Source organism: Aspergillus welwitschiae (genome assembly GCF_003344945.1).
Source record: "Aspergillus welwitschiae strain CBS 139.54b unplaced genomic scaffold BDQ94scaffold_2, whole genome shotgun sequence".
In the NCBI taxonomy this organism is placed as follows: domain Eukaryota; kingdom Fungi; phylum Ascomycota; class Eurotiomycetes; order Eurotiales; family Aspergillaceae; genus Aspergillus; species Aspergillus welwitschiae.
The window spans coordinates 1,690,846-1,704,229 of record NW_020798696.1 but is presented as its reverse complement, the minus strand read 5'-3'; the positions used below and the strand labels follow the sequence as shown (position 1 = coordinate 1,704,229).

Genomic DNA, 13,384 nt, shown 5'->3' with positions numbered 1-13,384 from the left:
TCATCATAGCAGGTGTCTCATAGGCAGAGAAAGGTATCTAGCAGCGACCACAGGATGGATCTAACCAGCAACCAAAGGAAGAAGGAAAGACCCTTCAGTCGCTCCTACCAATTTCCTGTCAGGATCTTTGAGAGCATCAGTTATGGAGTCCTATCTCACAGCATCAGATCAATTACTCTGCAGACCACCAGCTACATGCTCATACGAGGCTAATTGTCTACCCTTCGACCATTTCTCTTATCGTCATTCATGGATTTAATATTCATATCGTTAATATCAGCTAACATGATATCTTGGTACTCCTTGCCTGCAGAGATTCGGATTCTGGTCCGGGAAGCCTTAGTGCAGGATGGTTGTAGCTTGGCTGGCTTCGCTACACTGTCATGACAGTGGCAGACGATTATTGAGCAGCACAGCTTTGCCCGAATCAAGCTCACACTATCACGCCTCGACGATTTTGCTTTGATGATTCAACGGAACCGGGCTCTCGTGCGTTACATATGGCTCTGTTTGGAACTCGAAGAGTATGATTGCATGCTTTGTGCGCCTTCTACTCGAGCGACGATGCAAATGGGATATAGAGATGATTGCCTAATCATCAAAGCATTTAGGGAGCTGTTTTCCACACTCAGCGCATGGGAACCTAATGGCAACTTACTACTTGATATCAGCATCCACTCTCCCAGTGACTCTGAACAATGGTTTGAGTATTTGACTCTTTTGCCCGATATTCCCTCCGACAAGTGTGACCGAAATATATGGGAAAACCAGTCAATGCTGGCCAAACTTGAGGCCCCCAGCACGGTTGGATTACTGGCCGTCAAGTTCGCATTCCGCCAAGTATGGGTATCGACAAGGCTTTCGAAGAGATCATGGGAGGAGGTCCGTTCGATAATGATGAACAGGAAAATGAATGGTGGCGCCAACTGCCATCAGTTCCAATAGTAACAAGCATACTTCTACGCCAGCAAACCCGCCGAAGATGGAAGCCGGGCGCGTTGGCGGAAATGTTTGCCCGTTTTCCAAGGCTGTAGGAGATTGTCTACGAATCTTGGAGGGAATGGGCACGTACTATGCAGGATCTAACGGCTGGCTGTGAGTGCTGCGACGTTAGTCCGTCTTCTGCGTGATAGTTGCTATATTGCTTGCCGCTGACTTTGAACCTACCAATCCTCGTCAAAAAGGCCCCGATTTTGTCATTTTTCATAGCAATAATAAGCTTTATTCGTTCTGACCTGCATATTTACCCCCCCAGGGGCATAAATCATCCCGGCTAATGGCTACTTCATCCGGGTTTTGAGTCCATCCTTCTATCATCCGGAGCTAACTAGAGGCTGATTTAGTCTAGGATAGAGATTCAATTGCTAAGTCTCTGTACTGATCTTTGGCGCAAACCGAAGTAGATCTTCAGAATCCTCTATCAAAGCTTTAAAGAATAATGATAGTGATGGTGACCGTAACCGTGACCGCCTTTTCACCACCCTCCCCACTGTCATTCCTCCCGAACAATAAGCAGCAAACTTCCCCAAGAGAAATACAACCAGCAACGCGTGTGCCACATACATACACGAAGTAGTAGTTGCATTCCCCATTTCTCTACCTGTCAGACACACCTGCTCCCTTTCCATCTCCCCCTTAAACCTTCATCATCTCATCTCCTTATGCGGGAATTTTCAGGTCTCCTCGCGGCTGCCGCCCTGCCTGCCCATCTGACGCACACCGAGAAGTCGGTCTGGCGGAATTCCCCCCAACCACAAAGCAACCTGCAAAGCAGAAACCTTCCCGACAGCTCCGAGAAATATTATCTGTCACCCGTCAAGGCAGCCACCCAGACGCGTCCACCATCAGCAGATGCGATGCTCCGGAGGCCGCCAAGGCACACCCAGAATGTCAAAGATACGGCGCTCATCGTGCCCCTCGAGTAATCGGCCCTCATTGATTTTGGCGCGCTGAGGGCCGCGTAGCACATCCGTGTAAAGACCTCGCTGATTGAGCCGCATGCCCTTCTTGCTTGCCAGCAGCCTCATGCTACGATTGAAGATGTCGTTGCCGGTGAAATAGATTAGTGCGGCTCCGATCTCTGCGTCGGGGACGAATAGGAGGTCGATACGTCGCCAGGGGCGGGTAATTCTATCTTCATCGTTGTCTGGTAAGGTACATGCACCGTGCCATTTGGACCCGTCTCGGGATGATGAGCTGGCCAGACTGGTCTGCAGGAAACCTTGCTTAAGGAGCTTCGGGACTACGGATCCCATCATGACGGTTCTGATGTGGTGGATCTCGGCGTCGGGCTTGGTAATTAGTAGGTCGATGTCGCCGCAGTCCGGGGCGCCGCGGCGATACGAGCCCGCGATGATGACTTGCATGTCTGGGTCGGCGGTATGGACTGCTTTTCGGACGATTTCGCCGTGGGCTTCGACTTCGGATCGAGGGATGCGTTGGGCGAAGTCGTCGTAGTGGTCTACGCCGATGCGCTGGTTGGGGGTCAAGTTGGCCTTGGATTTTAGGTCCTCGAGCGTTTTGTAGCCTTGGGCGAGCCATCTGGATGCTTGGTTGATGCCGACGCCGTAGATGCCTGTGAAGAGTTGGAGGACTTGGTCTTCAGGGGAGTTGTTGGCGTTTTCGAGACGGCGGAGGCGGTTGGTCAAGACGATTTCTTGGATTTTGTCGGCTAGGCGTTGTCCGATTCCTGGGATGGCTAGGGCTTGTGATTTGGTGGTGATTTTATGGGGTTGTCTTCGGAGAGCGCTGATGGCTTTGCGGTAGGCGAGGACTCGCCAGTGGTCGTTTGTTCGCGTATAGTAGTCTAACATTTGCTGGAGGATGGCTATGGTTTTGCTGTTTGGGTTCTCTGAATTCGATTTTGCGTCGTGCCTCTGCATGCACGCGAACTTCTGTTGCCAGTCGTCTTTTTCGATAGTCTTCCGTTTCTTCTTCGCTGGCCCGGCGTCTGATGAGTCGGAGGTCTCGTCGTCGGTTGTCTCGGCTGCTGCTGCCTCGTCGGCTGAATCTGGCTCTAAGGGCTGGGTCATTTGTCAGTATAAGGCTTTGAGATTTATGTAGTGGGAGGAATTTACTAAGTCCTTCATGGCCTTGGCTTCCTCGATCAGATCATCCAAAGCATCGCGATCCCGGTCCGGTTCATGGGTGACCTGTTTATCTTCCGGATGTTCGTCGATCTCCGGTTCGGACAGCTCAGTGTCAGTCTCGTCAACGGTGCTCTGTGTATCAATGTAGCCGCGTTTCGCCTTCGCTGGCTTTATCGGCAACGACCCGATTGACGAGGGATCGCGCGCAGGCGAGGATTCTTTGGCCTCCCTAGGATCAGGTGCACCACGGACCCGAAAGCGATATTGAGTCGCGTCCAAAATAGTGCGGGCCCCAATACATAAGAGAGGATAATTACAGTCCACGAGAGCAACGTTTTCCTTCAGGGACATTAGTATCAGACTAGACATTGCATGAGTTCCTAGACCTACTGGAATGGGCTTATTCTTGAAATGTCTCATGACATTCTCGTACGTGAGCCACCTGTCTACAACGACATGAGTGATAGTCTCATTCCATTCCGTTGCTCGCGAGGCACCGTATTCACGCGCACGCTGCATTTGGAGCCGTCGGAGGTCTGATGTGTCATTGTTGGGGATGTAGTCTAGTTCTCTGAATCAGTGTCACTGAACGCTTATAGGTACACAGCTGAAGATATAATACTAACATAAAATGAAACCCCTGAGTATCTTCCGGTGTTCTGGAACTTCTATAGCCCTAAACACACGTCTCTTTCTTTTAGAGACGCCATCACCGGTAGTCTTGGCTTTCGGCGGCATCACGTCTGTTGATTTTGATCTAGTCACAGCTGGCGTTCGTGTTTGCTCAGACGTAGTATCAACTTCCTCTTCAATACTGACCTCAGATACACTTGAAGAAGCAAGTAAAGGCTCCGTAGAAGCTCTCACCAGCGGCGCTGGGGGAGCCTTTATATCTGAGGCCAGAGTGATCGAATCGGACGGAACGCATTCATAGCGCTTCCTTGACAGATGCACCAGACAACTGAATTCCTCATTTTCACCGTCACTGAGATAATCCAGCCGCTCTAATTCCCTGAAAAAGGCCTCCTTGTCCTTAACCACCGTCGCCATGGTATGGTGATGTGGAAGGTCCCGAGATTCAAGATCCGGCGAGCCATGAGTTCTTGCGTCACTGCTGCCTAGCAGGTAACAATATCATTTAATCCACGGAAGCAGCCATGAATACAAAGTTCATGCAGTCAGACAATCCACCGGACAGTCCCAGCATCGGAATATTCAAATCAATCCAGAGTGACACGAATCCCACCAGTGACGCGTGATGCTCAGTCACGAAAATGTCGCCAAGTCACGGGACCGCCAATTAAACTCGGCCTGGTCGGCGAGTGGATCTCGAGCAACAATTATCAGTGATAGTCCAGTGAAGAGAGTCTGCCGACATCTCAACCAACCAACCCACCCACCTCATTTACTTCCCCACCGATACCTCCAACAATGTGGAAGCGCACGGGGCTTCTAGCCTCATTAACTGAGCCGACGCTCCTCCAGAACAGTCGTTGCCTCAGCTGCCAATTGCGCAATGCGGCCGCACTCCGGCCCCGAACCGCTGCGCTGCGTTACTACTCGAGCAAACCCGACACCAGCAGCGAAACCAAGCCGAAAACACCCTCCCCCATCGCATCTCTCGCAAACAAGACCAACAGAGTAGCCCAATTCCAGGCAAACTACTCCGCGACAGCATCCAAGGTCCCCTCCCCGACTAGCCAACCCGGCGATGACGACTTCATACCTCCGACGCTAGACCGACCTATTGGATCGGTAATCCCACCCAAGGAAGGACAGAATACGGGTGTCGATGACCGCTCTATACGACAGAGGAGAGATGATTTCGTGAACTACGAGAGACATCTTGAGCGGCGGAAGGAATTGTACGACCCCATTTTATTTTCTAGGCCTATACTCCTGATACAATTTCTAATCAAGTCTCGATGATAAACTATAGAACCCGACAAGTCGCAAAGCCCTATTTCCGCGAATGGTCCAACATGCGCTACCACGAAGGCAAAACCTTCATGTCGAACCCCCGCCTCTTCAAGCGCGACAAAGCCCTCTACTTCCCCAACATGCACGGCATCACTCTCGCCTCACCGAAAGAACCCCAGAACACGACGACTCTTTTCCGCGGCAAAATCACAATCGTGAACCTCTTCTCGAGCGTGTGGGCCGAGTCGCAGGTCGTTACCTTCACAGGCAAGGAGCAGAACCCCGGTCTGTGGGAGACGATTGCCTCGGAGGGAGACGGCATGGTGCAGAAGGTTGATATCAACCTGGAGGAGAATGCGTTGAAGGCCGGATTGGTTAAGATGTTCATGTGGCGTATGCGGGCAAAGTTGCCGCAGGAGCAGCATGAACGGTACTTCCTGGTGCGGAAGGGATTGGATGATGGATTGAAGGAGAGTATTGGGATGTTGAACTCGAAGGTGGGGTATGTGTATTTGTTGGATGAGAACTGTCGCATTCGGTGGGCGGGTAGTGGTCCTGCTGAGAAGGAGGAGTTGGAGGCGCTGAATAACGGGGTGCGCAAGTTGGTGCAGGAAAAGAAGGTCAGTTTGCAGTCGGAGATGCCGGCGCAGGAGTGGGATGCTGCGAGGGGTCAGGGTGAAGCTGTGAAGAAGCCTCGTGTTGTTATGCCCTAGATGGGTTTGGTGTGCCATGGCTGGACAGGTACGGGATCACCAGTTTATACTGGATTCTGGACTCTGTGTATGTACATACCAGGGTGTTTGCGTGAGTGTGAGTGAGAGTGTGGAATATGCTCCAAACACCACGGACACCAGGAAACAAATCTCCCCCCACCATTAATCTCTGTATAGTATAGACGCAACGAAAGCGCATAGACAAAGGAAAGAATAGAACAAAGAGACAAATCTCACTCCTCCAAACGCCCATCCCAAACCCACAATAGACAACGCAGACAACAAACACAAACACAACATGCTTCAGACAAAGTAAAGCAACCCTCACCTCAACCAAAGCAACATCAAAAAGCAAAACCCAATAAACGCCCCCAAAATCAACGCATCCCGTCTCCTCTTAGACCCGATCTTCCCAATCAACGCATTCATGCCCGGCACTGAGTTCGCCGCGCCCACAATGCGTCGGTTGATACTAGCCAGCGTCTCACGCTGCAGACCAAAGTTCTCATTGATAGCGTAAGCCTGACTCAACACCCCATCAATCATATTATGGCTCTCATCGATCCGACCCCGCTCTTCAAGCATGTAATCTGCTTCTGCCTGACCCGGGTTCGAGTTGCGGTAGGCATCGATATCGGAGCGGACGTTGGAGAGGAGGTTAGCGCGGTCGCGGGATTCGGCGATGGCAGATTTGAGACGCTGTAGTTCGCGACGGTGGTCGTGGAGAACTTCGCGGTGGCGGGCGAGGTTGTTTTGTTTGAGGGCGGAGGAGGTGAGGGTTGCTTCGGAGTCGAGGAGGCGGGCGAGTTGGGAGATCAGAGAGTCGCGCTGGTGATTGATCCATTAGATTAGTTCATGTGACGTGGTATTAGGATGGTGATTGTGATGGAGTGGGAATAGTGGATGCGTACTCGTTCTAGGAGGTCTTTGAGCTGCGATTCGATCCGCTGTTCTTCCTCCGAGGGTGTGGGTGGGAGCTTCGTTAATGAGGCGTATTGAGAGTATGTGTGGAAGAGGTTCTCGGTCTATGATCATGTATACACATTGTTAGGATTTCCATTCCGTATGACAGGGAAGCGATGATCGTACCTGAGTCTCGAGAGATCGGGCTTGCTGCCGGAGCTGAGCCCAGCCGGTACCGGTTGAGGTGGCCATGGATGATGGATTACGACAATATGAAGGTGTATATAGGTAGGTAGGTTGCGAGTGATGTGTGTGTAGAAAAAGCAGAAAGAGGTTGATCAACGACACCGATAACGACGATAAGTCTCCGCGTCAAGTCGGGAATATAGAATGAAGAGTGTAATGCTAGCTTCAGGACAAACCCCGTCATAACCAACGCAACATGATCCGACCGGCGGCACAGCAACAGCAACGACAACGACAGTAGCAGCAGCAGCGACAGCAGCCTTAGTCTAACCCACTATCGCACGGCCAAGTCAGGGCGGCCGGGGCGGCGGACGGAGGCGGCGTCATGCCGGGGCGCGGCACTGCTAAACCCAAAGCAACTGGCCACGGCACCAGCCACAATCACGTGCCCGCTTAAGCCGCCGCACACCCAGAAAAAATCAAACCCTAGTCCCACAACGAACATCCCAAATTGACCCGGTCCATCTTCAATCCTCACGTCGACAACCCGTACGATACGACACGAAGCCGCCCACCATGGTATGTTGAATGCGCCATGCTGCTATTCGCAGTTTTTGATTCTGCGTGAAAAAAGTGAAATGCTGACGGGAGTTTTTCTATTTGAAGTCGTCCAAGGTCAAGGCTGGTCAGCTCTGGGGAAAGAGCAAGGATGACCTCACCAAGCAGCTGGAGGAATTGAAGACCGAGCTGAGCCAGCTCCGTGTCCAGAAGATCGCTGGCGGTGCCTCCTCGAAGACCCACAGAATGTGCGTTTGAAAAGAATCATCTGATTTTCTCCTGCGAACCCCTCATGTGTGTGCGTTGTGGTGTGTGAAGGATATGAGATTTGCACCTGTCGGATTGTGGATTACGGCGGGAGGAAGGCAACGACAACGACATTCGACAATTGGAAAAATGAGACGACGAATACCAGTTAAGAAGAGAAATCCCGACAACCCATGAAATCTACCTACAATAAGGAAACGAGGGGTACACGACCACGAACGACAACAAGATCCAAGCCGAGAAGAAACTTTCCGACAGGGCGCAAAATCCAACATATCTACCACCTACATGAAAAATTTGGGCACACATGCGCAGTGAACCAGGAACAAGATCAAGAACAAGAACAGGGATGCTGATATACCGTCTTTTAACAGCCACGACGTTCGCAAGTCGATCGCTCGCGTTCTGACCGTCATCAACGCCAACCAGCGCGCTCAGCTCCGCTTGTTCTACAAGAGCAAGAAGTACACTCCTCTTGACCTCCGCCCCAAGCTCACCCGTGCTCTCCGCCGCCGTCTCACCAAGCACGAGGCTACCCTGAAGACCGAGCGCAAGCGCAAGCAGGAGATCCACTTCCCCCAGCGGAAGTACGCTGTTAAGGTACGACCTGCCCAACATACCTGAATATATGACCCCGCGGGGGAAAATATGAAGGGCATTGGCTAACTGGTATTGCAACAGGCTTAAATGTTTAAGACGGGGTCGTCTCTGGATCTGGATGGAGTTAACGGGAACGTCGTTTAGTGATGACGGGTTGACCTAACCTTGCCGTGAGGGGGGTCGGATTCATCAAAACGGTTTCTTTTGAAAAAAGAAATCGATTATGTATCTTAGAAAAAAGAAGATGCAGATCGATGTTTTTAAATGAAGGCCTTGCTTGACATGACATGAGATAAAGATTCTTATTATTGGTATTGTGGTAGTTGCGGAGTACTGTGATATCTAGTCTCCCTGGGTAGTGCCCTTTTTCTTTTTTCCTTTTTTTTTTGGCTCTCGAGTAGTATAGTCTATCTTGTACGACTGTCCATATGCAACAATTATTATTCATTGGGTATGGTCTTTGAAGTCGACATACGTCCACATGTTATGAACGGGGTCAGTGTAACATCGGCCTTGTCTAATGCCCAGTCAATGATAGATGCAATCTTGACATCGTAATACTTGTCCATTCATGTTTGCATCTATATACGCTATTATACCACACGCCTGAAACGATTTTATCTTGACCACATGGTATCAACATAATTTCCCAAAGCAACTACCAACGACCGCCAGGGTCGAAATCCTTACTTCCCCGCCTCGTTCAAGCCCGACTCAAGAGTCCACATTCCTCCACAAATGCACGATCGTAGATGACCCAGCTTGAATATCATGCGGAAGGCAAGGACTGAGCGTGGCGGATAAGTCCCCTCAGATACGTCGCAGCAGCGGACGCATCGCCGTCGAAGCACTCCCTGATTGTTCTGTTTCCCAAGCTGGGGTCCATTCGAGCCTTGTGTGATCGTCATCCGGATAGGCGTTTTCTTGATGATGTCCACTTCTCGTGTGCGCCGATATAACTCCGAGCGCCGGTCGGACCCGAACCCAAGCCACGAGTAGTCGTGCATGTAGATGGCCATGCGGTCGACCTCGGACTTGAGTCCCGGTACTGTTTGTCTCAGGATTGTTGAGACAGCTGCAACGAGAACAGGGGGAATGCGGGCGTTGACGAGTAATTCCTTCTCTGGCCCCGGACGTTCAGTGTCACCAAAACCTGCACCGTGGTAGGCGTGTCGTACGGCTGAATCGACAGCCGAAAGGAACTTTTCGTATACGTCGATGCGTGCAGGCGTGGCATCTAAAGCTTGGCAAATTTCTGCGTACTGTAGACGTGAGTCCCCACCTAGAGATGCGTTGGTGTAGCCCGCGTGGATGCCACGCAGGCCACGGCAAATAAAGCGCAAGAAGGCACGGGACATGCTTGAGAGGAGAATGATGAGAGCTAGTGAATTTGTGGTTTTCACTACGGAGCGTTAGTACAGTTGATACTTTTCTTAAGTTTAGATTTGACCAACATTTTTGGCTGAAAGCTTCTTGATCAGCCGATACGCTTTCAAAATCATCGGCGAGGTCGAAGAGCTCGTTTAGTATATAGAGAGAAAAATCAAGTGCCCATCTGGTGTTTCCGAGCATCATACGCAAGACGTCTATAATAGCCGTGCTGTTAGCAGCTTCCGTGACGGTCAATGTGGACTGACTAACCAGGATCATGTGGCTCTGCCTGAATCCCTTTGTTGTACTGAAAGAAAAATGGGTATAAAATGGCGGCGTGGCGAAGCTGAAGAATCGACCAAGAGACAGAAGAAGCAAAACTTCGTGGCTTGTACTTATCGGCAAATCCCAAGGCAGCTTGTATACTGAGGCACTTGGGGATGTAGGGGTGGTTCATCAGCTTTTCCTGCTCCACTGTGAAATTGCAGTTAATCGGCAGTGCGCGGTAAACTTCATTGATGAATGTGATTTGAGCATCTGGTAGCAAGCGTTAGAAGTGATAGTTCGATGGAAACTGAAGGTTGGTACCGACCCTGTGAGAGTTGCTGTATTAAAATTAAGAGGATATCGTCTGTGTTGACTTCACTTCCACATCCACGGCAGAAGGCTAACGTGAGTGATGCAATGGCTGCAGAAAATTTGTCTACCAAGTTCAAAGCTTATTAGCGTGTAAATCAGCTGGCAGGAAAGAAAAACACACTTTCATCGTAAAGACCGTTTTCGGCACCGTAAGAATGCTCCATAACCCTGAGGTGCGTCTGGCCGTCACTATCTAGCATGACTGCAGCGCATGCGCTCGGTGAGAAAGAGACGTGTTGACCTTGACCTGTCAGAACATCGTTAGTCACAATTCAAATCGACAATTCGAGGCACTACAACCTGAGGCGTCTGGAGCATAGTGAAACCCTGCTTGAGCTAGGCCCGTCACCGTATTCGCATCATCAACACCATTGAACAATGCCATGGTTTTCGGGTCATAGAAAGACACGGAGCTATCATCGTAAGTGATGGCAACCACATTGCCGTACTCGATTTGGTCCACGGATATGACATATCGGTCAGAATAGATGTCTTCCAGTCGACGCAGCACAGGCCTAGGCTATTCAAATAGTCAGCGCGGTCTGTCTGAGGCATTGATGGTCCTTCATCTACCTTTATCTGAGTACTGTTTCGTTTTGCAGCCATTTCATCAAACTTGGGGTGGAGGGTGAAAGCAGCAGTGTCCAGTTGCCATCGTACAATTACACTTGCTGGTCCTTGCGGGCCAGGATGATCCGGAGTAGCTTGGGGTGGTGTTGAGAAAACCGCAACAATCCATGGGTTCGCTGTGGTTCCAGCAGCGTTATCGGAGGCTGGGAGAATTATATCCAGGCGACTGAGAGTATATAACGGATTTGAGATCGACTGGTGCATCATGTCTGGTTCTTCTCCGTCATTCCGATGCATCCCAGGCACAGTACAGGACGTCTCCACCTTGGAGTGCGTGAATCGGAAGCTAGGAACTGGGAATTGGGGTGGCGTCTGCTTTGGCTGCTGTGCAGGGTCCCATTGAGGGGGGTTCCAGTTGATCTGCACCCGATAGAAGCGGATTTTCTGGCATACCGAGTAGGTAGCGACAAGAATGCCGTTCTGAGTTGCGACCATAGCAGCATGTGACAGCAACCGATCTGAGTAGCTTGTGCTCTTCAAATCCACAGAGATGTCATCCCATCTGCCGTCCGGGTTCTGGTACAGGAGCTTCATGGACCCAGAGCGTGTGATGCATAGCAGTGCCGCTTTATTTGCAGGGTGAAATGGTCCTATTGGGCGGCGACGGAACGGCGAGTAAGCCCAGCGCCCCTGTACTTTGGCTGCTTGATAGAATGCATGCACCTAACAAAGTTCAGCATTGAGAAACAGATGTGGTTCGCAGATGACCTACAGATCTTTGTGTGTTCAGCCACATCATGCCAACAATTTGAGAACCGTCATCGGGAGAAAAAGCCGGCTGTCGAAGGCCATTGACACTGTTGAGGGCGAAAGGGATGTGATAGACGGAGACACGTCCAGTCACATCGACCACGGCCAGATCGGAGCCAGCTTCGTTCCAACTCAGGTGAGTGAGAGCATGCCCGCCGTGGGCTTCAGTGATTGGCATCAAGGGAGTCTCATCGCTGAGCACCCACTTGCCATCTGACGGTCGACATTGCAGATGGCGGACCTTCACTCTTAGGGAGTCTTGTGAAATGTAAGCAATACATCCCAATTTGGACCATGCAATCTTCCTTTGAAAATAGTTAGTACATATAGGCAAGCTAAGTTTCGCAACACCTTAGAAGACAGTAACTTACTGGCAACAGCCAAGCAGTCGCATCTCATCCAGACGCTGGGCAAGGCCTCTGGCAGGGGAAGCCGATGGTGGCAGGCCCAGCTCAAGGGAGGTGGGCTCCCCAAATAGATCGTCGACATTGATACTATCGTCCATCATCAAGGGCATTGTGGGGTGGGAAGCTCTAAATCAAATGGGGGTAGTAAAATGTCTTGGGAGGCCAGTGATCGCAAGACTCAGATATCATAGTTCGATACAATTGAACCTCGGCAGGCAATTGCGCAGGTAAAATGGGCGGGGTGTAGCCACCGAGGGGCACTGAATGATATGCAAAAGGCTTAGTTGATAGCAGACAGAACCCTCATGGCATTCAAACCCCGGATCCAGACGCTACCCTTTGGCCGGGAGGATGATCATGGGCTAAGTTGACTCTCCAAGATGATAGTTTCATTATTCGGGACTAGTGGTCAGGTGGAGCTCTCCGCGCCTCTTAGTCAGCGTCATGTGAGGTCATGTGCTGTGGTAACCAGGACAACCAATCACACCGGCCCCACCAGCCATGGGCGCAACGATATCGGCACAATCCATCTTTGGACTCTCTGCCAAAGTAAAGGTATTGACCACCTTGTGGCAGTTGCCATTCTAGCGTCGGGTTTTGATATAAGTCAAAGGAAGGAGCTGCCAATGGGCGAAGTCTGTGCTAGGCGACCGTGCAGATATTCCTTATAGTTCCCGCAAATATACGTCAATCGTGAACCCTATCATTACTACCACTAGAACATTAGTAGTTGCTTGAGGTTTGCGGTCGGCTTACAACCACGCGCTTGCTCGCTGATACCAGCTGTATCTGTACCCTTTCTACCACTGTCAGTTGATAACAGCGTCATACTTTCGTGGACTGGGAATTTCCGGAAGTAATAGTCACAGAAACAGCCATCAAGGGAATTGTCAAGAAAAGTGATTAGACGAGATACAGAAGGGCATGATGCGTTATGAGACCTTACTCCAGTTATACATATGAGCTATCTAATGTTATTCCCATCCGTTCGTGGGCCAAAAGACATGTCATCCTAGCAAGTATCCATTGCATTGTTCAAGATGGAGAAGAAGACCGTTTAGAGAGCGGGGCTCAACCCGCCTCACTTGTCGAATCATCCACCTTCCCGCAAACAACGTCCGATCATCTCGGACGCATGATATATTGTTAAACCAAGCCGAAATTATAGCACATCTCTCTATAGCAGGGACTGTTTCCTAGGTTGCAGTCATAGTGCAGTCTCACAGTGGGCTTGCTAGCCACAGGATGAGCGCCTGATCGGACGGAGAAAGAAACCACGAGGCCCGGCAGATGATGCGGGAGAACATAACCGACTCGACTCGGCCATACTTAGAGCAAGGTCGCGACCAGC

At 50.7% G+C, this 13,384-nt stretch overlaps 6 protein-coding genes across 6 annotated transcripts; 2 read left to right on the top strand and 4 right to left on the bottom strand.

Moving 5' to 3' along the window:
- Nucleotides 1–1,223: 1,223 nt before the first annotated feature.
- On the bottom strand, nucleotides 1,224–1,736 carry BDQ94DRAFT_49494 (uncharacterized protein). The gene has a single exon (XM_026775907.1). It carries the CDS (start codon nucleotides 1,626–1,628, stop codon nucleotides 1,365–1,367), a length of 264 nt encoding a protein of 87 aa, XP_026631936.1. The 5' UTR covers nucleotides 1,629–1,736; the 3' UTR covers nucleotides 1,224–1,364.
- On the bottom strand, nucleotides 1,737–4,290 carry BDQ94DRAFT_179808 (DNA-directed DNA polymerase IV). Its single transcript, XM_026773477.1, has 4 exons — nucleotides 3,716–4,290; nucleotides 3,480–3,652; nucleotides 3,078–3,428; nucleotides 1,737–3,023 (listed from the first exon to the last, which is right to left on the bottom strand). The coding sequence occupies exons 1-4, from the start codon at nucleotides 4,137–4,139 to the stop codon at nucleotides 1,845–1,847; spliced, it is 2,127 nt and encodes a 708-aa protein (XP_026631935.1). The 5' UTR covers nucleotides 4,140–4,290; the 3' UTR covers nucleotides 1,737–1,844.
- A 230-nt stretch (nucleotides 4,291–4,520) lies between these two features.
- Nucleotides 4,521–5,722, top strand: BDQ94DRAFT_165989 (mitochondrial ATPase complex subunit ATP10; the record flags this gene model as incomplete). The annotated part of the gene is made up of 2 exons (XM_026770445.1): nucleotides 4,521–4,954; nucleotides 5,029–5,722. 2 exons carry the CDS (start codon nucleotides 4,521–4,523, stop codon nucleotides 5,720–5,722), a joined length of 1,128 nt encoding a protein of 375 aa, XP_026631934.1.
- Nucleotides 5,723–5,884: 162 nt separating this feature from the next.
- Nucleotides 5,885–7,116, bottom strand: BDQ94DRAFT_49484 (putative vesicle transport v-SNARE protein Gos1). Its single transcript, XM_026775906.1, has 3 exons — nucleotides 6,812–7,116; nucleotides 6,634–6,747; nucleotides 5,885–6,550 (listed from the first exon to the last, which is right to left on the bottom strand). The coding sequence occupies exons 1-3, from the start codon at nucleotides 6,875–6,877 to the stop codon at nucleotides 6,047–6,049; spliced, it is 684 nt and encodes a 227-aa protein (XP_026631933.1). The 5' UTR covers nucleotides 6,878–7,116; the 3' UTR covers nucleotides 5,885–6,046.
- Nucleotides 7,117–7,306: 190 nt separating this feature from the next.
- On the top strand, nucleotides 7,307–8,797 carry BDQ94DRAFT_134865 (60S ribosomal protein uL29). The gene is made up of 4 exons (XM_026764558.1): nucleotides 7,307–7,390; nucleotides 7,478–7,617; nucleotides 8,011–8,236; nucleotides 8,318–8,797. Exons 1-4 carry the CDS (start codon nucleotides 7,388–7,390, stop codon nucleotides 8,321–8,323), a joined length of 375 nt encoding a protein of 124 aa, XP_026631932.1. The 5' UTR covers nucleotides 7,307–7,387; the 3' UTR covers nucleotides 8,324–8,797.
- Nucleotides 8,777–12,383, bottom strand: BDQ94DRAFT_179804 (mediator of RNA polymerase II transcription subunit 16). The gene is made up of 9 exons (XM_026773476.1): nucleotides 11,998–12,383; nucleotides 11,589–11,931; nucleotides 10,820–11,539; nucleotides 10,547–10,766; nucleotides 10,368–10,493; nucleotides 10,200–10,310; nucleotides 9,878–10,144; nucleotides 9,691–9,822; nucleotides 8,777–9,638 (listed from the first exon to the last, which is right to left on the bottom strand). The coding sequence occupies exons 1-9, from the start codon at nucleotides 12,141–12,143 to the stop codon at nucleotides 8,923–8,925; spliced, it is 2,781 nt and encodes a 926-aa protein (XP_026631931.1). The 5' UTR covers nucleotides 12,144–12,383; the 3' UTR covers nucleotides 8,777–8,922.
- Nucleotides 12,384–13,384: the final 1,001 nt, after the last annotated feature.

Excerpts from the sequence above, each read along its gene's own strand:
- BDQ94DRAFT_49494 (XM_026775907.1), bottom strand. The coding sequence starts at position 1,628 with ATGGAAAGGGAGCAGGTGTGTCTGACAGGTAGAGAAATGGGGAATGCA.
- BDQ94DRAFT_179808 (XM_026773477.1), bottom strand. The coding sequence starts at position 4,139 with ATGGCGACGGTGGTTAAGGACAAGGAGGCCTTTTTCAGGGAATTAGAG. Across the intron at positions 3,653-3,715 it reads ACTCAGGGGTTTCATTTTAT|ACTACATCCCCAACAATGAC; the intron begins GTTAGTATTATA and ends TCAGAGAACTAG. Across the intron at positions 3,429-3,479 it reads TCAAGAATAAGCCCATTCCA|GAAAACGTTGCTCTCGTGGA; the intron begins GTAGGTCTAGGA and ends ATGTCCCTGAAG.
- BDQ94DRAFT_49484 (XM_026775906.1), bottom strand. The coding sequence starts at position 6,877 with ATGGCCACCTCAACCGGTACCGGCTGGGCTCAGCTCCGGCAGCAAGCC. Across the intron at positions 6,748-6,811 it reads CCCGATCTCTCGAGACTCAG|ACCGAGAACCTCTTCCACAC; the intron begins GTACGATCATCG and ends ACATGATCATAG. Across the intron at positions 6,551-6,633 it reads TCAAAGACCTCCTAGAACGA|CGCGACTCTCTGATCTCCCA; the intron begins GTACGCATCCAC and ends ATCAATCACCAG.
- BDQ94DRAFT_134865 (XM_026764558.1), top strand. Across the intron at positions 7,618-8,010 it reads TCCTCGAAGACCCACAGAAT|CCACGACGTTCGCAAGTCGA; the intron begins GTGCGTTTGAAA and ends GTCTTTTAACAG.
- BDQ94DRAFT_179804 (XM_026773476.1), bottom strand. The coding sequence starts at position 12,143 with ATGCCCTTGATGATGGACGATAGTATCAATGTCGACGATCTATTTGGG. Across the intron at positions 11,540-11,588 it reads GGCTGAACACACAAAGATCT|GTGCATGCATTCTATCAAGC; the intron begins GTAGGTCATCTG and ends GAACTTTGTTAG. Across the intron at positions 10,311-10,367 it reads AAACGGTCTTTACGATGAAA|ACAAATTTTCTGCAGCCATT; the intron begins GTGTGTTTTTCT and ends TGAACTTGGTAG.